Raw genomic sequence first — 24,198 nt, forward strand, 5'->3', positions numbered from 1 at the left:
TGTGAAGTTTTACTGTTTTCAAGAAAGCATCTCTGTTTTTTCCAAACATTACTCAAATACAACCAGAAAATCAGCTTAAATGCCAGCTCCCTTAAAGCCTTGAAAAAACCTTATCTTAGTGCAAAAGAGGGGCCAGCAGCACCATAGCTTGGCTGGTATAAGTCTGAGCAGAAGCTCCATAGCTTCATAGCTTGGCTGATAGAATTCCATCCCCCTTATGTGAGAGTACGAGTTTGATACTTACATCATTGATGCGTAAGAACTTTGTTTTATGTTACACAGCTTGCCACCTGCGTATCTATGCAACAGACATCTGTGATATCATGTGCACTTGGCGGTTGACTGAGGAAGATCTGCCAGTTTGTGCCAAAATGCCACAATCTTGAGTCCCATGTCTCTGTACAGGTTTTTGTGAGGGAAACCCATTTTTGGAATGGTAATAATGGTTTCAACCGTGTCCCCCTATAGTTGTTACTTTTCAAGAAGCAGGTTATAAGGGGCAACCCTTTGTCTTTACTTCATGATTATGCTCAACCCTGAGTGATTTTGGCTTGGAACTTTAGCAAGTCCTGAGAGTAGAAAAGCAGCACACTTGATCTCCTCCTTTTTGGGGGGTTGGGGGGGTGTGTGTGTGTAATCTTTGTACTCACAATTATGAAGCCATTGGATATACCAGACCTTGAGGTGTGGATGATATCCCTTTTTGAGCTGATGAGTATGGTGCGGCTACCACCATTACGTATCATTTTGGAGGGCCAAGTCTCCAGCAATGTGCTTAAAACTGTACTCATGGCACCATCTCCTTTATACATGTGGCGGACTCTAAGTAGTCAAAATCAATTTCCGAGAGAACGGTGGTGGTGTTATTAGTGCTGGGCTGCCCAACTAGTCCATATATAGCACTTCCACGGGTCCTCTGCAGCATGGTTTTGCTTGCATTGGCTTTTTTTTCCATGTGTTATATCACCACCCTCTAGTGTGCTGTTTCAAAGGAAGAGATTCCCATGCGCTGATGACTCTTTCAAAGATGGTGCCAAGTTTTGTAAAAGAAATCTACTGGCATCCTCTAGTGGCATAATGTGTGGGACATGTGAGTGGCGTCTTCTTCACAAGACTTAACACAAGTAGGATGTTTAACACAAGGCTGTGTACGAGAAAGATGGGAAATCAAAATAAGCTTTAGCTCTGAAAAACTGAGGGGACAATGTCCCGTGTGCTGTGTACTGTAGTGATTATGGGATTGCTGTTTGGATATCACTGACAGAGGCTGAAGGCTACCTTGGACTGGAAAAGTGGAGGAGCGAAGGGATGCCTTTTATAGTCGCCCATTTGTCACTCTATCGCTAACCCCCAAGGTATCATCGGTTAGCACGTGCAGCCAGACAACCAGCAATAAATCAGTCAGGTCAGCCTGCAACATGGTAGCTAACCTGCCTTTCCAAAGGGTTTCAGATCCCAATAGTTATCCACAGGCTGGCCTTTCCAAAGTTTTTTGATTCCCAATAGTTACGCACAGGCTGGCCCATGTGACCTGCTTATTGTGGCGGGATCCCTACCTGTTGTAGGAAGCTGGCCATTAGAGAGCAGCTTCAGTCCTCAGTCGTTCTTGGACCAGTTGATCGTCTTTTCCTCAAGATCACAAATTTATTGATAGGCAGTGTGTCATAATAGGCTCGCTCCTACCTGGGCATATGCTTTGGTCTGGTGCTCTTGGATCGCATGGAGGAGTTTGCATTTCAGTTCTGCCTTGTTTCTCCCCTTTGTTATAGCACATGGCGTCTTGATTCAATCCAGGGCTCACTGGGTTATCCTCTTCTTAGTGGGCTCTTTGATTGGAGCGAAGCTCATTATTGTCATGGTGTTCTCCAGACAGATCCCAAGTTAGTCAGAGAGTCCTGTTGACTTCTGTTGCTTTCTCTACATGGCTGACACCACCACGAACTGAGGATGACACTGCTTGCTCTACCAACAGCCTACAGGCAAGTGCCTAGGTGATGATGACGTCGCTCCTCATTACTTGCTGGAATTCCATCGGTTTGTTTACCAGCACTCGAGCCTTTCAGGGATCTGGGACAGCAGTGTCATGGCTTCCTCCCTCTTAGAGGACTAGTTCATCCAATACCCAGAGGGGTGATAGGACCCTCGTTTTCCTAGAACTGTCATACTTCAGCCCCTGCTTTCTGACCTCATACACGACACTCAGACAGGATTTGTACAGAGAAGGAGAATCTTAGATAATTTTGGCCAGAAGTTGAGTAGGCCAAGGAGAGTAGTCAGCCGTTGGCCATTTCCTGCTTGAAAAGGCCAATGACAAGATGAACTGGAGTTTTTTGGATGGAACTTCATGACATACGGGCTTCTTTGAGCTGTGGATTTTAGGCGCCTTTTTCACTTTACCACAGCCCAGATCCAGGTTCTAGGGTGGCAGAAGAGACAAATTTCAGATTTTTAGATCCATCCACCAGGGCTGCCCACTTTCCCCCTTCCTATATCCTCTTCATAGCTGAAATGATGTGTCAATTTCTCAATTCGTAGATACAAATCAGTCCTCTTGGATTATAGAGAGATTTCTCTTACCATGCAAAAAAATCGAGCCCAGCTACTCAATGTGCGCCACTTTGTGGAGTTTTGCCTTGCAGGACTTTACCTTGGATTTTGTTCTGATTCAGCCATAATACTTAATTTTCATGAAAAACAATGTGGCCCTCAAAGTACCACTGGCTCCCCCATGCTGTTTAATTTGTCTTGCCTTTTTTAATTCCAAATCTTGCTGCTGTGTCACCTTCACCCATATATTCTATTTTCCTCCCTTCATGTTAGACAAAGTGCATGGCTCTCCTCATAATGGGGGCCCTGCATTGCTCTAGCTCTAGAAAGGCCTCATCCAACCCCCCCGAACCTGAATGTACGTCAGAAGGTGAACTATCCTTGAGGCTCAATGTCAAGGTAATGGAGATGTTGCTCAAGCTGATCCCTGTCTAGAGCCTTGGTGAAGTTATACATACAATTGTGTTGTGGGGCAATAGATGTCATGACCCTACTATTATACTAGCAAGGATCAAGGCTGGGGATTAATGCTTTGGCAACCATAGTGGGTGAAGGCGGAGAAATAAAGTAAAGTGTTTCAGGACTAGCACTACAAAGGATAGCAAATATAAGCATTGGGGAGTGATGGACACCCCCCCCCCCCCCCCACCCATTGCCGCTTCGCCCCTCAGCCAGGATTCCATCCCTTCGCATCTCTGAGGGTTTGCCTCTCTCTCTACCCCTTGGTGATGAACTGAACAGGGACCGAGGGGGACCAGCGGGGGTGGTCTCTTGGACTGACGCCGAGAGCAAGCTCTGGCGAGGTGTCCCATCTGCCTACAAATGAAGCATTGGCCGAGAAGACCTAAGTACTCCACCCTGTGTAGGATGGGGACTCCCCAAAGGCAAGGCAAGGATATGACGTGAGGCACTGTCTCCGGCGAGGCGGATGGGGTTAGGCTGGACTGATGGATCCCTAAAATAAGACTCAATTCTGTTAAGTTACGATAGTTGAAGTAAATCTCGGATAACCCTTGTTCTATGGAAAAGAATCAACGGCTGTGCCTCTTGACGAGGAAAAAAGCGTTGGACTCTATGTTCCAAGTACAAGTCTTTTCTTTGATCGAGCACTAGGACCCGACTGCATACGACTTTGTTGCCGGAGAGTGGCAGACCGTTGGCCCGCGCCAAGGCCACCGGCTGACTTCCAGAGTTGAGTGCCGCTATCGCACTCGTTAGGTTGGCAGAGTACAAGAGGATTCGGTTCTGCTAGAGAACCGTTTCGAGCATTTATTGGAGCATCCACCCATTGGACCATGCGGTTGAGTCATATGCGTGAAGCATCTCTGTCTTGCCAAACAATGACACGCGACTCCACAAATGTTTCGAACTGCAAAGAGTTCAAAAGTAGTCTTTCATGACCAGGATCCCACCGAGCCAATAGTAGAACTTCATGCCAAGAAAGGAGAATATGCGATAAAATGTGAGATGAGCGAATACGGACAGGATGAGCTGCATTCACAATGTCCCACCATGAAGCCTGCACACGTGTCCGTCCATGTGACAATCCCTCCAACTCAATCAAGTCACGAGTTATGAATACCCAAGGCTGCTTCTGCAAACACATATCCTGAAAAAGCGCCCACCTACGTGCCACCATATGCAAGCGGACATCCAATAAAGCAGCCCCACCCATTCTTTTGGGCGTCGTAATGTGATTCCAAGCTATCCATGTTTGACCCATAATATTTCCTTGCCTCTTCCACAGCATAAACCGAATGGGAGCAACCAAACGGAGAAGAGATTTGTGCGTCCAAGGTAGCCAAGGCAAAAAATAGGAAATCATGCTAAGCATAATAACCTGAGCTACCTTAACCCTCACGTGCATAGGCCACCCTTGAGCTTTCCAATACACAAATTTATCTGAGATCCGAGCAGAAATCCAAGCAAGAAGCGCTTGGGGGACACCCACCGGATACCCAAGATGACGAACAATGTCTCCTGTATGCACCACACGGCCTTGCCACCCTAATGTCTCAAGATCAAATTATGTGCATACAATGAGGGCTGATCTTGTTGAATTTATTTTCAGCCCAGAAGCCAATCCAAAATTATTCCAAGCTTCCATTGCTCGATCTATATTGGCTTTTTCGGCCCTGAGAAACATAAAAGTGTCATCCGCAAGGGCTTGAGCAACCAATTGCTTGCCATGAGGGAGATGCAAACCAACCACTTCACCATGCGATGCCATAGCATCTAGGCGAGATAACATAGGATGAGTGGCAATGGCAAAGAAAAGAGGGCTAAGAGGACAGCCCTGTCAGAGAGAACGGGTGAGAGAAATACCATCCGAAAGTCCTCCATTGAGCATAATCCGTGTGATATAGTCAGAGCCAAGTAAATGCACCAAATTAGCCATTTTGGGACCAAAGCCCATGGCTGTCATTAACTTAGAAAGGAAAGACGAGCTGACATGAGCAAAAGCTTTTTCAAGATCCAGCTGCACCATCACAATCTCTTGCTTCTTTGCCTTGGCATAATCCACTCTAATTTGAACATTAAGAATATTATGCAAAATATTCGTGCCATGCACAAATCCATATTGATATGGATGAATAAAGTAGGAAGCACCTTCTGCAAGCGATTGGCAAAAATCTTTGTAAAGATTTTATACATAATACCCATAAGTGAGATCGGGCGCCATTGAGCCAAAGAAGTAGGCGAAGGGACTTTGGGCAACAAACGAAGTATGCCCAACTTCTAATCGGCAGGCATATATCCCTCATCCCAAACCCTTGGACAAATAAGCATCAAAGGCTCTGCAAGCCGATCAGCATATTTTCGGAAAAACTCATTGGTCAAACCATCCCAACCAGGGCTCTTTCCCATGGGAAGTTTGGAGAGAACAGCTTCCACTTCCCCTTGAGTAATAGGAACATCAAGCTGAACCGCCACATCAGGGTCAACTTGATATCGTACTTCAGCAAACAATGACTCCCTTGCAGCCAGGACAGCCGGCGAGACATCCTCTCGAGGGGCAAGCAAATCTTCATAAAACCTGATGCAATGCTGAATAACCTGAGAAGGTTGAGTAACAAGGTTGCCTTGGGCATCCATCAGCCTAACAATATTCTCACGCATATGTTTTTGATGCAACTTATCATAGAAGCGATGAGATTGACAGTTAGCATCCCGCAAAGCATCGAAACGTGCAAGTAGTTTAAAGCGAACATATTGTGCTTCCTGCACCCTAGATAGCTCCTTTTTCAGCCATTCTAGGGCATCCACAACTTCAGCATCCATAGAGTCAGTAAACATGAACGCCTGCAAGCCCTTTAAAAGCGACTCAAGAAGAGCCACATGCTGTTTTTGTATAGAGGCATTAGCAAGACCGTAATGCCGCCCTAATTTCCGAGTGTTGGTAAGGAACACTGACCAAGCATGATAATCAGCCATGGACACTCTTGTGGAGAAATGTCGTATAAACTGACGCATATAAACATCAAAAACTTCATGCTCCAAAAAAGTGTGATTTAAGCGCAAACGCAAGCGTCCCAACAAGCCTTTATATGCATCCACAGGATGATAGACCATTTCAAACACAAGCGGCCAATGATCCGACAAGACTTGTTTTGCTGATCAACCATCATAGTAAGAACCTGTGGCAAAAAGAGATCTTGATGTAAAATATACATCCTATCCAATCTAGCATAAATGCCCCGAAACTGTTGTGAGGCATAAGTGTAACTCCTTTCATTTGGATGCAACCAAGACCACATGTCTTGTTTTAGCGACCTTGCTGCAAAAGCTTCCCATGCCATTCTCTCCGGGCCATCCATTAGAGAATGAGGCGACGTGGGTTGGTCCCTGAAGACACACATATTAAAGCCTCCCATCACAAAGCGAGGATGAGAAATTGAAAGAGCACACAAGTCATTCCGCAGCAAACGGCGTGTACGAGCATTATTTGGAGCATACATCCCTAACAACCATAAAGGCGTATCATCCCAAACAATCTGTATGACTAGAAATCTTCCATGAACATCTTGAATCACAAGAGAAGGCTGAAACTGTGAATGAACAGCAAACATAACACCTGACTGCGAAGCAGGATGTCTGCTGTAGAAAACATGAAACCCCTTATATACATAGGCTTTGCCTGCCAACTTCTGCTGCTTATGTTCAACTGCACAGAAAACATCCCAACCATGACAAAAATTTGTACGCCAAAGCCTGAACTGCTTTTGGCGCAAAGATATATCCTTTACTTTCCATTGTTCAATTTTTATAAGCCTTCCCAGAAAAGGAATCAACAAGGCCGTGTACTAGGCCCTGGACAATCTGTCAAATCACGAACCTTTTGAAGCATTGCATTTTTAGACATGGTATTTGTGATCTCAGACTGCCCTTGGAGTTCCCGAGCACGTGCCGAAGGGTAATGACCATCCCATGGCGAGATGACCTCACCCTTCGAAGAACCAAACACAAGAGGCAATTGTTATTGTGCTTCTTTTGTTAGGTGACTTTCAATAGGATAGCGTTCTACTCTATCCACCCCAAGAGCCCCTGTGCCCTGAGAAAGTTGGCCTCTCGGCCTCTCAATCCTGGTGTGTTGCTGGGCACCTGAACCCAAAGGGCGACGATGTAAGGGCCCCTGATGAGCACGCAAAGGCCCGCGCCAAACAGCATCTGAGAAATCCCCCCCGCAGGGCAACAAATCGTGTCTTTTTACCACGTACTTCCACCCATGGCTGCTCAACCTCATTCTGAACATCCACATGTACATCCATGTGCTGAGCGTCAAAGGCTTTGCAAGCTGATCAGCATATTTTCGGAAAAACTCATTTGTCAAACCATCCCAACAAGGGCTTTTCCCATGGGAAGTTTGGAGAGAACAGCTTCCACTTTCCCTTGAGTAACAGGAGCATCAAGCTGAACCGCCACATCAGGGTCAACTTGATATCGTACTTGAGCAAACAATGACTCCCTTGTAGCCAGGACAACCGGCGAGACATCCTCTCGAGGGGCAAGCAAATCTTTATAAAACCTGATGCAATGCTGAATAACCTCAGAAGGTTGAGGTTGCCTTGGGCATCCATCAGCCTAACAATATTCTCATGCATATGTTTTTGATGCAACTTAGCATAGAAGCTATGAGATTGATAGTTAGCATCCCGCAAAGCATCAAGACGTGCTAGTAATATAACATTTCATTTCATTTCATTTCTCTCTCTCTCTCTCTCTCTCTCTCTCTCTCTCTCTCTCTCTCTTATCTGAGGAGATCTTACACTGTTTGACACTGGGAGAAGTCTTCTTGATGGGGGACCTCAATGCACGGACTCAGAGCAGACAGTGCGAGATCTATGACTTTGAGGATCCCCTGAGACTAGAGCCGCTAGCTACAGAGGATACAGGGACCACTCGGATCTCCGCTGATGGAGGAGCTGACAGCACTAGATATGGGCAACATTTGCTGGAGCTTGGGGCCCGACACCATCTCGTTATTTATAGCGGGATGACTCAGTGGCCAGATTCAGGTGGGTTGACTTGCTTTCCAGTGGGAGGCGGTAGTAGTACAGTGGATTATGTGATGGGATCCCGGGAGGCAGCAGATATGGTGTCTCACTTCACCGTACCACCATGCCCCATTGGGGCGGATCATACATACCTATCCCTCACTTTCAGGAGCTTATTGGAGACCCACCCACCCATCATACAGCCACCACGCACTATTTTTCACTTCACTCAGGACCTAGCCGAGGTGTACGACTATCATGTTCATGATCAGCTATTTGCCTTAGATCCATCGACACCCATGGCCATGCTCACCTCCCAGCTCTCACATGTACTGCACTCCGCAGCCGCTGTGTGATGTTTTGTGGAAACCTCAAAATCAACTTGTACATGTGTACATGAGTGCTGTTGGTGTTGTGGTGAAGTCGTGGGAACACCCATTGACTCGGTGTGGGCATCGTGGATGCGGCAGTCAGGCATAGGGTCTTGATGGAAGTGTGTGCAGGGACAATGTAGGGATTCTGGAAGCACAGGCTCGTCCGGAACGTAGCTGCTGATCAGTTGTTCGATGGCTTGGATGTTTGGATATGTGTGGGCGCGTCAAAATATAAGCGGGCACTTGAGAGAGAGGTGTGTGGAGCATCGGTGAGCAATTGGTGAGCTGGCCTTTAGTTTGGTGTGAAAAGGAGAGTATGGCCATTTTGTAGGCCTTGGGAATAAAATATATAGAATATTAGCATGGCCAGCTGGCAGTAAGGACGTGGAGGTATGAGGGGCTGCCAATGTGCGCCTTCTGGAAGCAGGTGATCGTGGAGTCGGCGCCAGCTGCAAAACAAAAGAGGAGGCGACCTTGTTTTTTTTGGAAGGAGGCAGCTGCGAGAGAAGAGCAGCAGGGGGGGGCCTCTCTCTTTAGGGAGCTGCGTGTGGAGAAGGAGGACCCGACGGAAAGAGAGGCCGCCGAGTTGTTTGAGGTGGTGGCCGCAGGGTGCAGCCGGGACTGAGAGAGAGTGCAAGGAGCCGACGGGTGTGGTTAAGGTGTGCAAGGGGCTGCAGAGGAGCAGCGGGGAGAGAAGTGGGCTCTGAGACGGGAGGAGCTGACGGGAAGAGGAGAAGCCCGTGTGGTCTGGGTGGCGTGTGCAGCCACAGGTTCTGCAGAGGAGCAGCGCTGGGACGAGTGTGGCCTCTGAAGACGCAGAGTGTGGAGCTGGAGGGTGCCAGCTGGTAGAGCCGAACACAGAGAAAGCTACTGTCGTGTGAAGGGCTGGGGGCCGCTGGGAGTGTGTCCGAAGTGCTGCAGAGAGGAGGACTGCAAAAGTGTTCTGTAGAGAGTGTAAGAGGGTCGCCAAGAAGCGAGTCGCAGCCAAGTTGAGAAGTCGCCAGAGGGAGCCGACAGGGAGGAGAGCCCCGTGTGTTCTGGGGGTGAGGCGCTGCAGATACGAGACTCTCTGGGGGAGAGTACGAGGCGAAGGGGGCCACGTGGGAGATGAAGGTGGTCGCCAGGGAGAAGTGACTGAAGGTGGTCGCCAGGGAGAAAAAATCGCCAAGAGAGTCACGAAGGTGTTGTTTCTAAGGGAACGGGTTGGGAGCCGGGGGCCTCGTAGGTTTTGGTGTGTGGCGCTGCAGAGAATCGCCGGGTGCAGAGGGGGTCTCTGTTTTTTTTTTTGGTCGCCTGGGAAGCAAGAAAGAAGGAGAGGCTCGGTGGGCGCAGCTGCAAGGAGTGGAGAAGGCCAGGAACGTGTGTCAGATGGGGGTGGGCGCAGCAGCAAGTGGTGAAAAGGCGTAGCTGTATGGGAGCCGCCTAGGAGTTGTTGGCGAGGACTGAGACGCCGCCCAGGTGACAGAAGGTACACACGGGGAGCCTCCCTGGTGAAGAGCAGCCGTGGAGAGAGAGCAAGGTGGGTACAGAGGGTGATACGAGCCGGTGAGACTATGGAGCGCAGTGACTGGGTGCAGCCGGGACTGGGGGGAGAGAAGGGAGCAGCAGTGGGGGCTCTCTAGCGTTACTGAGGGGTTCTGAGGCAAGCGTGGCTGCTGGTATGGCCGCCAAGTGTGGAGACTGCAGGAAGTGCAGCTAGACGCAGGGGAGAGCATGAAGAGGTGGGGTGCTGTGTGTCTGCGTGGCTTGCTGCAGCCACAAGAGCTGGAGCAGCGATGGGTTGCTGAAGACGGAAGAGAGCACGACTGGGAGGAGGCCCTCGGGTGTGTGTAGGGGGTTGGAGCACAAGACAAGAGGAGTGTGTGCAGCCGGGGGGTGTTGTTGCAGTGGAGGGGATCACTGCAGGAGCTGTTTGCAGTAGGGGGAACCTGCAGGCGCAGCTGGACAAAGAGAGGGAACGAGTGAAGGAGCCGCTTGGTGTGGTTAAGGTGTGAAGCGCTGCTGAGAAGCGCAGAGCAGGGGGTCGTGTAGCTGTGTGTGGAGACGGCTGGAAGCCGACGGGCAGGTGAGGAGCCCGGTGTGGTTTGTGGACGTGTGCAGCTACAGGGCTGGAGAGCGCAGCTGGAAGGCGCAGAGGTGGCCGCTGCTAGTGAAGAGCATGGTAGCCTCCCAGGTGTAGAGCAGCGAGAAGGCAGCTGTTGAGTGCTGAGAGAACGCAGCTGCAGATAGCAAAGGTGAGGAGAGAAACGAAGAAGTGGTCATGGTGTGAAGCAGGCTGTTGACAGCGCAGAGAAGGACTGAGAAGGAGCCCGGTGTGTTCGTGGATAGTGGGCCGGTTGTCAGATTGGCGACAAAGAAAGAGGTTGCTGTGATTTTGCTTTAGGTACTGGCAGGGTGCTGGAGGTGTGGCAGAGAACAAGAGGATTTCAGCTGAGGTTGAGAGCAGTGGCTGGATTTGGGTTTAGCCTTGAGGCCTGGCAGTGAGCTGGTGTAGCAGAAAGGACCTCAGCTGAGGTGCAGAGCAAAGAGTGCAGAGGTCGACTGCAGAGAAGCAAGGAGCGAAGGGATTTGGATCGACCAGGAGCTGGAGCAAGCAGATTGCGAGCGGGTGCTTGGTGTAACTGGTGTCTGGGATATCTTGAGATATCCTCCTCTGTAAAGGTCAAGGTCCTTTCTGAAATATGAGTCTTGTTCATGCTCTTTGGTCTGGTGTTCTGGTGTGTTTGCATGCGTGTGTGGAAGTGTGGCATGCTATAAGGGCGTAGACAGCTCTACCACTTCCGTGCCATCACCGCGAGGAGTTTCCCATACCACATACAGACAGGACGGCCACCTACATCTGGGAGCATGCCCCAGAACCGATGGTATGATGATGAGTGCAGAAACCTTTACCGCAGTCTCCGAGTGCAGAGGGCTCGCGGGGAGATCACCCGGAGGCAGGCAGGCACGAGGATGCATACTCTCACCCGCCGTAAGCGGCGAGCTTATGAGGAGGCTCAGTACTGGGACAGATATCACATGCTCATGAGCAGAGATGCTGCTGCTGCTTGGAGGAGACTCAGAGAGCTCCGTCCTCCCACACCTATTGCCGATCCTCAGACATGGTAGACATATGCAGAGAGACTTTATGATGTGCCTGCACAGCCCCCTATACCACAGCCCACAGAGCCATGCTCTACAGTCTCCACCTTCTTCACCCCACCTATGGTTAGGAGGGCCATATGCCGACTCCAACATGGACGGGCAACAGATCATACAGGATTACAGGGAGAGCATCTCATCTATGCTATTGATACATTGGCACCATTTCTTGCTCATCTCTTCAATAGAGCTCTGTCAGAGGGATTTCCGGCTGAGTGGACGATGCACACTATTGTGCCGATCCATAAAGCGGGAGATGTACTAGACCCCGGGAACTACAGGACCATCATGATTGGCCATATGTTGGCCAAACTATACGGGGCAGTTTTGGAGGCAGAGCTGAGCACTCATGCAAAGGTTAGGGGATTGAGAGCAGCAGGCCAGGCAGGCTTCCGTCGAGCCTTCTCGACCATCGACCACATTTTTACATTGAGGTGCCTGATTGATCAGGCCAAGACACGGAGGCAACGGCTCTATTGTTGCTTTGTGGATTTCCGCAAGGCATTTGATACTGTGCCCAGAGAGCGCCTCTTTCGGCGACTACAGACACTAAGCATACCTTCAGACATGATGTGGGGCATATACAGGCTATATGAGCAGGTCTTTGGGAGAGTCCGATGCCCAGGAGGCTTGTCCGACACAGTTGCTAGCACCATTGGTGTGAAGCAGGGGTGCCCGCTCTCCCCCACGCTCTTTGGGCTCTATATTGATGAGGTGGTCGAGTACATCACACAGGGAGGAGGCTCTGGGGTTGAGCTATCAGGTATTACTGTCCATGTTATGCTTTATGCTGATGACATCGTCTTGGTATCCGACACGCAGGTTGGGCTTCAAAGACACCTTGTGGCTCTTGATGACTTCTGCGCATAGCAGGGGCTCACAGTGAACCTTGGGAAAACCAAGGTTATGATCTTCGACACTTCACCCGCAGTCAGGAGCCACACTACTCTCACATTAGCAGGAGGGTGGGTCGAGGTGGTGAGCTCTTATGTTTACCTTGGCATCACATTTACTAGCTCAGCTGGACGCTTCTCCATGGGTCAGGCAGTCCGAGACAGAGTGACCCGGGGGTATGCAGCTCTTGCTGGCCTTGAGCGTCAGTGTCATCAGGCACATTTTCAGGAACCCCGCACGAAGGGGTGGCTCTTTGATACATTAGTGACACCAGCCTTGATGTATGCAGCAGCAGTTTGGGCACCAGGGCTTGCAGCCTCCACATGGGTACAGCTGGAGAGACCACAGATCTTGATGCTCTCGAGGATGATACGCAGCAAACCATCCGTCCCACATGACATTGTTCGAGCTGAGTTTGCTGCACCACCTATGGCAGTGGAGGCATTGTTCCAGACGATCTCCTTTATATACAGGATGAGGGAGATGCCCATGGAGAGATTATCCCGCCGAGCTTTTGAGGCATCCAGACAGCTGGCCGAGGCTGGACACACTGGATCTTGGTATGCACAGATGCTACAGTGGTTCTCACATCATGGTATAGACATTGAGCGGTTGCCACCTTTTCAGTATGATCAGTCTGCTCCACGGGGTTACCTCTCTCTCAATGAGAGGAGCAGAGTGATGAGATAGGACATATGGCAACACTACATACAGGAGACATGGACAGCACCAGAGAGCCCACTATCACTGAAGATGCTGTATTACAGAGACCACTTTTTGAGCATCTCAGGGGATGGGTTTATACATCGACCGCGGTACATGGATGTATACATGCCACACAGCTCTCGCGTTGCTATTGGACAGCTACGTGTCTCATCACATCAGCTAGAGATAGAGGCTGGGAGAGCGGCACGGGCTCCTAGAGCTGAGTAGATATGCAGATTGTGCCGCGAGGAGGTGGAGACTGAGGATCACTTTGTATGTAGATGTAGAGCCCACTAGGGGCTCAGAGATAGATATGCAGGATTGTTTGAGGAGCACTCTTCGCTACATTAGTTGATGGAGGCCTCGGACGAGCGACAACTTGGCAGACTACTACTAGAGCTTCATAGTTCTCGAGAGAGACTCCTCTAGACACCCGCTCCCACTAGGGGTGGGAGACAGTCCCAGCTCACAGATTTCGTCCAGAGAGCTATGCCAGTGCCAGCTGATGTACCACGTGGGGTGACCGCACAGAGAGCAGAGGAATTGAGAGCCAGGAGGAGACCTAGACAGACTGGACATAGAGCACCCCGACTCCGTCACCGAGAGATAGCAGCTATCCGAATGAGACACCAGATGGAGACATAGGAGAGGCTAGCTCGCTTTCATTCAGACTCAGGGTACATGTTCATTCAGACTCAGGCTAGCTCGCTTTCATTCAGACTCAGGGTACATGTTCATGCCATTCACAGCCTCAGCATCGGCGATGTATGATATCTTATATCCCTCTTATGGCACTGGATGGAGTTAGACATAGATCTGCATAGCATGCTTGTACTACCCCTTCAGCATATAGAGATGCATCTTGCCTTAGCACTCCATCCACATCCCCACCCCCCTTATATTGTTTGTATATGGGCTCCACCGATCCATGATGATTCACAGTTGTATCCAGACACATGCACACTTTTTCTTTTGTTTCTTTTCTTTCGATGACCGGAAGAACACAGTTGTATTATTATTTTTTGTCTCATAGGCCGACTTTGGCCTCTCGTAGACGTTAATATATCTTTCTTTCTTTCTTTCTTTCTTTCTCTCTTGGTGAATTCTCTCTTACTTTCTTTGTGTCCTGCGGTGGACATCTTTCTAAATCTTGTGGTGGATTTCTTCTTCTTTCTCTCTCTCTCTTCCACCCTCTCTTTATATCTTGTGTTGGATATATATATACATATATGTATATGTATATGTATATACATATATGTATACATATATGTATATATATGCATATATGTATATATATGCATATATGTATATATATATATACATATATGTGTATGTATATATATACATATATGTGTATGTACATATATGTATATATATGTATACATATATATATACATATATGTATATGTATATATACATATATGTATACATATATATATATGTATATGTATATATACATATATACATATATGTATATGTATATATACATATATGTATACATATATATATATGTATATATACATATACATATATGTATATATACATATACATATATGTATATATACATATACATATATGTATATATACATATACATATATGTATATATATATGTATACATATATGTATATATATATACATATATGTATATATGTATATATATATACATATATGTATATGTATATATACATATACATATACATATATGTATATATATATGTATACATATATGTATATGTATATATACATATATGTATATGTATATATACATATATGTATATATACATATATGTATATATACATATACATATATGTATATGTATATATATATACATATATGTACATATATGTATATATATATATACATATATGTATATATATATACATATACATATATGTATATGTATATACATATACATATATGTATATGTATATATATACATATATGTGTATGTACATATATGTATATATATGTATACATATATATATACATATATGTATATGTATATATACATATATGTATATATACATATATATATATGTATATGTACATATACATATATGTATATGTATACATATATGTATATATACATATACATATATGTATATGTATATATACATATATATATACATATATGTATATGTATATATACATATATGTATATGTATATATACATATATGTATATATACATATACATATATGTATATATATATGTATACATATATGCATATATATATTTTCTTCTTGATATACATTTTCCAATATTTTCTACTCAGTATCATCTAGGAGTCTTGCTTACAGTTCTTATAACTATAAGACAGTCAGTTTATTGTACTTTTCAATTTCATTTGGTTGTTCTCTTTGATGAGACACCAACTTCAGATGGACTCTCAGTTTTGGTCTCATAGGCCATTATGGCCTCTTAGAGATGTTAATATATCATTTCATTTCATTTTCATTTCTCTTAGTCCGATTTGGCATTATGATTTATCTTCTATCCTCTGCCTCATAAGTGGTCCTCTAAGTTTGATGGCACTAGAACCACCTCTTACTACATGGACGCTGCTGTTCCATGGATGTGCTCCTCGTCATCGAAATCAGCCCTGGCATGCCATATGTACGTATTTTTAATGCTCGCAAGGGCATCCCAATTGGTGTTTTTCTTTTCGCTCGGAAGAGGCCTGTGGGTGGTGGCCGTTCGTCGCCACTTCGTCTCGGACCTGTGGCACCACCTTCTCCTGGACCTCCGGTGGCGGTCCATCTACAACTTCACCTCAACATCTGCCTCTTTGCTTCTGTGTTCACCGGGACGGTGAACTGATTAATTGGTGGGGGACCTGTAGCTACCCCTCACTGCTTGTTGTCGGACACCCAAGTTTGTGAACCCCCAAGATCGGACACCCCCAAGCGCATGAACCCCCAAGATCGGGCACCCCCATGTCGGCATCGCAAGTTTGTGAACCTCAAGGGCACCCACAAGGCCAACCACGACACCTCATAGAATCTTGGCGCAGCAAAATATAGTCCCTCAGCCACATGTCCCAGCAACACAGCTTTAATCCATTCTGCAACATCATCTGCTGATGGCATTTTCCCTAAGAAAAATATAATTCCTCAATACATCTACAGGAGAAGGTGATTTTAATAAGTATAATGGTAAACTCCATCCCACTGCTTTGTATTCTTGAATTCATTAATTTATAGCTTGTTTTAATGCAGTAGAAAGTTAGATATTGATAACGTACTGTTAGCCAGTTGCTACATTGAGGGTGAGGCCATTTATTGGTGGACTCGTTGGGGACAAGCCAATTCCGGTTTCGGACTTGCCGACTATGTATGGGACCATTTCATCACTGTAGCGGACTGGGATGCCCGTCGTGCAAGCACACTAAATCACTAGGGTCCTCTCTAGGGCAGTATACCCTCCGGAGTTGGCACAAGCTAGGGAGATGGCGACCTCTCTGTCCCACTCCACTACGCACTCACACAGACTCAAGAACGGAACACCACACAAGAGCTACGTAAGTGACATGCACGCAACACAAGATGGAAGTAGGCAAGAGTTGGAACACCACAAGACCATGTATTGCATTGGGGATCCTCTCTCGGTACACCAGTCTCTCTCTATATAGAATGGGCGTGGCCCCTTGGCCTATCACGAGCCAAGTGCTAAAAGTGGTCACGACTCACTGGTCACTAACAGATGCCGTTGGAGTAGGTGAGAGGCGCCGAGCACAAGTACGTGAGCACCGCTTCGTCAATCAAGTGGGTAGCCAAACTTGCGGAGTGGGGGCCGCCGGAGATTCTCACCTCCTTACTAATCCTAAGCATTGGAATGTATTACTTGGAGGCATCACCATTGATGTTTGGCAGGAGGCATCACCATTGATGTTTGGCATGCAGATGGTACAGTGATGCTGTGGTCACCTACGAAAGACTACCAGGGCCTTATTTGTCATAGCTGTCCGGTGGTTAACCTCCCTGAATATATGCGGAAAGATCTCCCTTTTATTGCTGCCTCTCTTGGCAAGGTAGTTTGCCCTCCTCTTTCGACAAGGCGTCACAACAGATTTTGTATCTCGTGGGACACGGATAGGCCTATTATCCCCCCTATTGCTATAGAGGTTGAGAATGTGAACATGGGTGCTAAGTATTTTGAACTCAAATGGGGTTTATTTGCGGGTGCCAGCTACAGATGTCACAAGTTTGGTCATGTGTTTGCGAAATGCCCACTGTTGTTGCATCAGCCTCCACCAGTGATGACAGTACCGCAGTTTGATTTGCTTGCATCTAACAGAGTGTCTAATGATGTGTCTGCAAATGCAAAGGGCACAAGCAAAAATAGGGAATGCATCTGCTCTTGTGCAACAATCCCCACCAATGAAAAATATGAAAGAGACTACTAAAGAGAAAGGAAAAGACGGTGCAACAGGATGGGTGGAAAACCCCAAAAAAATCGGCACATGCTTCCACGAGGCCTCAATTATCGAGAGCATGGGATGAGTGTGGGGTGACGGGTCAATCTACAGCGCTCTGTGATGTAAATGTTGTTGGTGCCCTATGGACGGACATTGTAAAAAGGAAGTCAAATGTGGATGTTTCTAGTCACCTTGGCTTTGATATGATGGTGGATTGCATGGATTATATGGCCCATGCTGCCCTACTACAGTTTATTTCCTTCATGTATATACCTCTTAAATGCATGTCATACAATGTCCAGGGTCTCTGTGATTCTCAAAAATGGAGGCTCTTCTGGCATTATGTATATAAAAGAACAGCCGCATATTGTGTGTTTACAAGAGGACAATCAACATAAGTTTGTTGGCAAACATGGGCATTTTGGAGATTATGACATCTTTTATGCTGGATGTGATGGATATTCTGGTACTCTGATGATGGTCAAACCTGAATTGAATCCATGTCTTGCTTTCACCCATTCTATTGGAAGATGGATGGTGGTTCAATGTCTCTTGCATGGGGAAACATATGAATTTGCATCGGTCTATGCACCTCATAATTCAGCCATAGAGCACAATTGTGGTCGGAGATTGCAGCTTATCCAAGGCTACGCAATGCTTTCCTTTGTGGAGATTTTAACAATGCTCCAAATCATGATGATAACACGGCGCATAGATCGGGCATGCTGAATATGGAACGCAGCTCATGGGCTGATATGCTATCTTGCATCAATGCTTCTGATATCTGGGTATTGTCCAAACCTCATGACAAAGGCTATACTTTCCATCATAATGCGCATTCTCATTATTGGGAGAGATTATACCGGTGGTACCTGCCAAATCTTGACATGCATGATAAGTTGATAACTTCACATGTGACATGTGGGTGGACCTCTCGATGACCCTTTCGGATCATGCACCCCTTTGGTTGGGACTCTATTTTGGTATGAGTACGTATGCATGTAGACTGCCTATGCAGAAACTTCTTTTTGTTAACAAAAGCTACCTGGAGCACCAATAGTTTGCTGACATGGTAAAGCATGCAATCCGCCCTTTGCTCCCTCAAGCATGTGAAGATATGGATGTAGCATGGCATTCTTTTGTAATGCGAATGCAGTAGGTTATTGCTTGATATGGCCGACACTATCTAGGTGAGGAAAGATAGCAGGTAGCAAATGCAAAAGAAAAAATTCATGAGTACTCGCAATTATGTCAGCGAAGACCACTGCAAGAATCTGAGATGCTTGATCTTTTGGCAGCCCGGAATTGCATCACTCAAAATGACCAGAGAAAACTACAGTAATGGCAAATCCGTGCGTGTCAAAAATCCTTTGAGGATAAGGGCTGCTCATCCAAAGGTTTCTTCATACAACCAGACAGAAGCAATCTATTGCTCGGGTTTAGAAACTTGACGGGAGTTGGACCATGGATTGCTTTGAATTAGAAAGTGAATGTTTGCAGCTCCACTGTCACCTTCTCAGCTTGAGGTTGTAGCCAGAAATGTGTTGTTGGATGAAGTGACTACTATAGTGTTGCCCTGAAGATGCTCTCAGCATGGACATGCCTTTCTTGCAAGGGGAACTTGATGATGCATTAAAATCTCTTGGCACATGGAAATCCCTAGGATGGGATGGACTCACAGTGGAATTCTTTCGTACCTATTGGGATCAACTCAAGGATACGATCCTTCACATGGTTAATCACTGTTGGAGATTCAACTACTCTTGTCCTCGTGGAAGGCAGGCTTGGTTAAGTTGGCCCCGAAAAAGCAACTGTGTGAGTCTCTTGCTGATTGGTGTCCGATAACATTGATGCCTGTTATATATAAGCTCATAACTAAAATTTTGGTCAATCCATTGAAAGGTGTCCTTTATGCGGGTCTCCATCCAGCTCAGTATAGTTTTGTACCGTGCAGGCAGATTAATGATAATATTGCAAATGCGCACATTGGCATTGAACATGCCAAGTACACCAAACAGGAATGGCTAATCATGCAGGTAGATATTGCGAAGGCTTTTGATACGGTCCATCGGGAATACATTGCTCAAGTAATGAGAAAAATGGGCTTTGGTCCTAAGATGAGTAATGTTATATATTGGTTGTATAAGGATAGCTCTGCTAGATGCATTCTTGGTGGTGATCTCTCTTGCTCCTGGATACTTGGTAGATCAGTGCGGCAAGGCTGCCCCCTCGGTGCATTGCTTTATGCCATTGGCACACATCCTTTGCTATTGTATATGGATAAACTCAATGCTGTGGAACATTTGCATGGGTTGCAGCTACCGGATGGAAAGCATTTTGTCGCTCAAGCGAATGCGGATGTCTCTTTTTTCTTCCCCTGAAATACTTAGTCGGACCTGCAATCCATTATGGATGCTTTGGATTTGTATGGATTAGCTGCTGGGCTGCACATTAATTTTCACAAGTCAAAGCTCTTGCCTTTGAATGATAAGGATTGGCATGACATTTTGTGGCCAGGGAATATTGTGCCACGAGGACAAATCATACAACACTTGGGCTATCCCAGAGGTTGGTCTGTTTCGCTCAAAGGTGAAACCTGATGGGTGATGCATTGCATACAACAGAAGCTAGATTATTGGAAGCTCTTGACATGGCCTTTGCATGTCCGCTTGAGAATTGCTCAATAGATCATTACGGTGTACATACAGTTTTACTTAACCACTTCTAGCATGAAACAAAAAGGATTTGGATGCTTTTATGTCACAAGCTATGGAATGTCTATGAAAAACCCACACCGATAAAAAAGCACTCTGCCTTCTGAAATTTGAGCTGGTATGCTCTCCTAAAATGCATGATGTGCTTCGTGTGGCAACATGGACATGAGATTCGTTGTGATTGCCATGCAACTTTGGTTTTTTTTGCACCACATGAGATAGGTCCCATTAGATGCAGGTCTCACTAGAATGAGGTTCTTTGTGATTTCCATGTAACTCTGGTTTTGTTGCACTACATGGGATAAGTCTCAGTCGATGCAGGTCTCACTAGACCTGCATCTAGTGAGACCTATAGTCAGTAAAGTTCCAAAGGGCACAAGCATCTAGTGAGACCTATAGTCAGTAAAGTTCCAAAGGGCACAAGTAAATATGGGTGGAGCGTTTGCATGGAGCGTACTATCTCCTAAACTTGATCATCATCTGCAAATGTGGGGTCCTGAAGTTTCATCTTGAGTTTTTTTTTCAAATTTGAATGATCCCCTAACACATTTTTACAAACTGTGTGAACTGTATACAACAGGTGTTGAACTTGTTTCTGAGGCTTGCATGGTTGCAGTCGGTGACACGCTTTGAGATTATGAACCTCGATCACCGCATCACAGACTTGTTTTTTGCCTCTCTTGAGGTTGTGAGGAGAGGGCATTGGAACTTCTACAGGTGTGGCTTGCTTTCATAACTTTGGTTGAAGTGTGAGAAGACCTGCTTTCACTAGTTTTGATTTCATTGCACAACTATCACTTGCTTTCATGTTATTGGGCTTATATGCATGCATATTTATGTATTGCAAATAAAAAACACAAGTTTCAGTGAGCTGTAACGATGAAAGAAAAGAAGCGTGTTCACAAAAGGCTTCACAGTTCAATGGCTCAACCTAACTGTCAAAGACACTTTATTCTTTTGCTGTTTAATGGTGAAGCCTTTCTCCTCTGATAATAAGTTCCTTGAAATGGTGCATAGTATTGAGCTGGTTACAAGGACAAAGGAAAACAGGAGAGGGCGGGCGGGCGGAGGGTGTTGGGGGGGGGGTGTGGGGTGGTACATTTAAAGGTCAATGAACCAAGCTTAAGAAAAGGGAGCATTGGAGGTAGTTGTACTTTTCCAAAAAAGCATCTGTTAAAGTAGAAAAGTGATTTCTGCTAGTTGTTGAGGTTGAATGATACTTTCGATTACTTTCTATACATTTGGAGATAGTTGTACTTCTCCAAAAAAAACATGTCTATCAAAGTAGAAAAGTGATTTCTGCTAGTTGTTGAGGTTGAATGATACTTTCGATTACTTTCTATACATTTCAAGGTTAATCAATACCACTCCCATTTGAAAATTTCTAGCGACCTCATCGTATTTCAATTTGCTTGCTTGCTGCCTTCCTCCTGCTTCTTGTTTTGCCATGTCTTTACTTGTCCTTTTCTTCCTCTCTTCTTGCCTCCTCTCAAAATTAAAATCAGGCAGACATGACAGTTTGGAATTATAATGGAACTCCTTGGTAAGTTTTTTTTTTTCAGAAAGGAGACTTCTATTAAGTATGAAAAAATTTTACAAAATGGAGATTTCACACCAAGAAAGGTGGAGATCTCAACCAATCAGGAGCCCTGTGCTGCCAATAGGGTCTCGAGTGAGAGGACGTGAAAAAGATACCAATGTCCCACTCTTTCATAAACTGGTCGCGCTTTCTCTCCCAGCCCTCGAAGATCCCTGGATTCTGGCCCAGGTAGCCATGATGGTGTGAATAATATCACTCCAAATCCTGCAAAGACACTGAGAAACAAGAACGGGAGTACCCTCAATGGCCTCGGTGCATCTAGCCTTCCAGATATTCCAGGCTGAAATGCTAGCAATAATCTCCCATAAGCTGTCTAACCTCTGTGCCGGAGGGACCCCTCGAATCTCAGTTGAGGCCCAGACTCTGTCAACCAAATGATAGAACCAAAAGAAATGATAGCATCCCTCTTAATCCTACCAAAGAAGTGTGCAATCACACACCAAACCCTATGTGCTTCCCTGCATTCCCATAAACAATGGTAAACTAACTCCGAAACTCCTACACATCTAGGGCAAGCTGGGCAAGCACCAGTAACTGACCTCCACTGATTGGTGGCCAGACCACCATGAAGAGAAACCCAGATAAAGGAGGAAATCTGTGGCTTCCTTTAAGAATGCCACAATCTCCGCCAAAAAACCCTTTGAATGTCAGTCGAAATGCTGTAAGATTCCCAATGGGGTCTAAGAGTAGGGACACTCTGAATGTGTCCCAAGATAAGATATCTGGCATTCCGCACCGTATAACTGAAAAAAGGCATGCTTTTCAAGGGGTTACAAGCATCCTTTCACACCCACTCACCAGGGTCGCAATGCAAATGTCTGATAGGGCAGCCACCATACAACCAAAGGCTAACACTCTCTGTGATCATCCCGCGGGGGGGGGGGGGGGGGGGGGGGGGGGGGGGGGGGGGGGGGGGGGGGTCAACAAAGACGTGCTTCCCTAACCTGCCCCAACAACTTTGACTGGACGAATCTGGGGGCCCTCAATAAGGTCCTGTACGTCACATCTCTCCATCTGCCATCCATCCTGTACAGAAAAAAAGACCGATACATCATCCTCCCTAGGCAAGGGGAGACCCATAACCCGAAGAGGAACACCTGTCCCAGAAAAAACCCCAAACCAAGAATGATGACGGTCTTCCCAAAAAGATCCAGTAATCCAGTGGTTGGGAATGGCTGCATCAATCTTTGCAATCCTCCGACTAGAGTCTCTCAAATGCTGCGTGAGATCCAATCTCTGTAACTCGGTGAGGCTCTGAAATCTCTTCCAAGCCAACACTGTGGGGCAAAGGGTCTCCCAGCCAGCCCAAAGAATATGCATAGCTGCCCGAAGAGGCCTACCATGCACGTCTAAGATCAAATCATTCCACAGAATGGGCTGCCAATTAACTTCCTCCGCTGAACGCGGGGGGGGTGTGTACCAAAAAACTCCTCAGGCAGTCCCAGGCCCGTAGGAGGGACCTAACCAGGGGGTATGAAGGGGAGCGGTGAACTGCATCCGAAAAAATAAAGCGTGAGCTGAGAGTCCAGTCACCTCCGCGAACAGGGACACACTTCGTGATCTGCTGCATGAGAAAGTCCTTCCACGGCTTAGTGCCTGGAAGAAAGCCCCTAACAATGAGCTTACACAGCAAAGCCTTACATTGCACCTCAGGGTCAATGATATTCAATCCCCCTTCTTGCTTAGGCTTGATAATGGTTTCCCTAGAAACTCTAGCCCTGGTGTGTGCATTTCCATCAAGGCCTGACCAAAGAAAGTTCCGAATAAGGCGACGAAGTAGTCCAATGCAGCCCTTATGAAAAATCCAGCACGAAGGGATAAACCAAGTCGTGGCTAGCAAAACTTGGTTAACCACCAAAGCTCTAGTGGCCAAGTGGAGCTTCCTCCTACACCAGTCATGAAGTTTGCTTTTAATGCTTAAGAGCACTGGAGCAAACTATTGTGCAGGGGAGATGTCAATGCCCCCACCTGACAACGAAGGTATCTGGTTGAGCATCCTCTCTCAATCCAGGTAAAACCAACATCTGTACCCCAATCTCCAAGAGGAGAATCACTAATCCAAAAAGCAACTGACTTATGCCAATTGATAGAAGCTCCTGCTGCCAAACAAAAGGCCTCCAAGGCTGTCCGGAAAGCACATAAACAAGCATGTGAAGCCTCAAGGAACAACGCCGTATCATCTGCTAACTCAGAGTCCCCAAAAATTCTTTTTCCGTACATAAAGGCAGCCTAAGACCCACAACACCAGGGGCAGCCCGAAGAAACCTGCTCATAGCCTCAGCAACAATGAGGTACAGTAAAGGGGCGAGC

The 24,198-nt window shown here is 46.4% G+C and overlaps 1 protein-coding gene across 4 annotated transcripts in view; it reads left to right on the forward strand.

The window, feature by feature from the left end:
• Positions 1 to 24,198, forward strand: part of LOC147606836 (phosphate transporter PHO1-3-like) — a 126,621-nt gene that overhangs the window by 87,680 nt on the left and 14,743 nt on the right. For all 4 annotated transcript variants that reach the window (XM_086791163.1, XM_086791165.1, XM_086791164.1 and 1 more), the window contains one exon: positions 20,869 to 21,005. In XM_086791163.1, coding sequence (XP_086647289.1) covers positions 20,869 to 21,005 — 137 coding nt within the window. The remainder of the gene's footprint in view (positions 1 to 20,868; positions 21,006 to 24,198) is intronic.

This window comes from Cibotium barometz, chromosome 56 (genome assembly GCF_041138505.1).
Source record: "Cibotium barometz isolate CiBa-2024 chromosome 56, ASM4113850v1, whole genome shotgun sequence".
NCBI classification, from domain to species: Eukaryota; Viridiplantae; Streptophyta; class Polypodiopsida; order Cyatheales; family Cibotiaceae; genus Cibotium; species Cibotium barometz.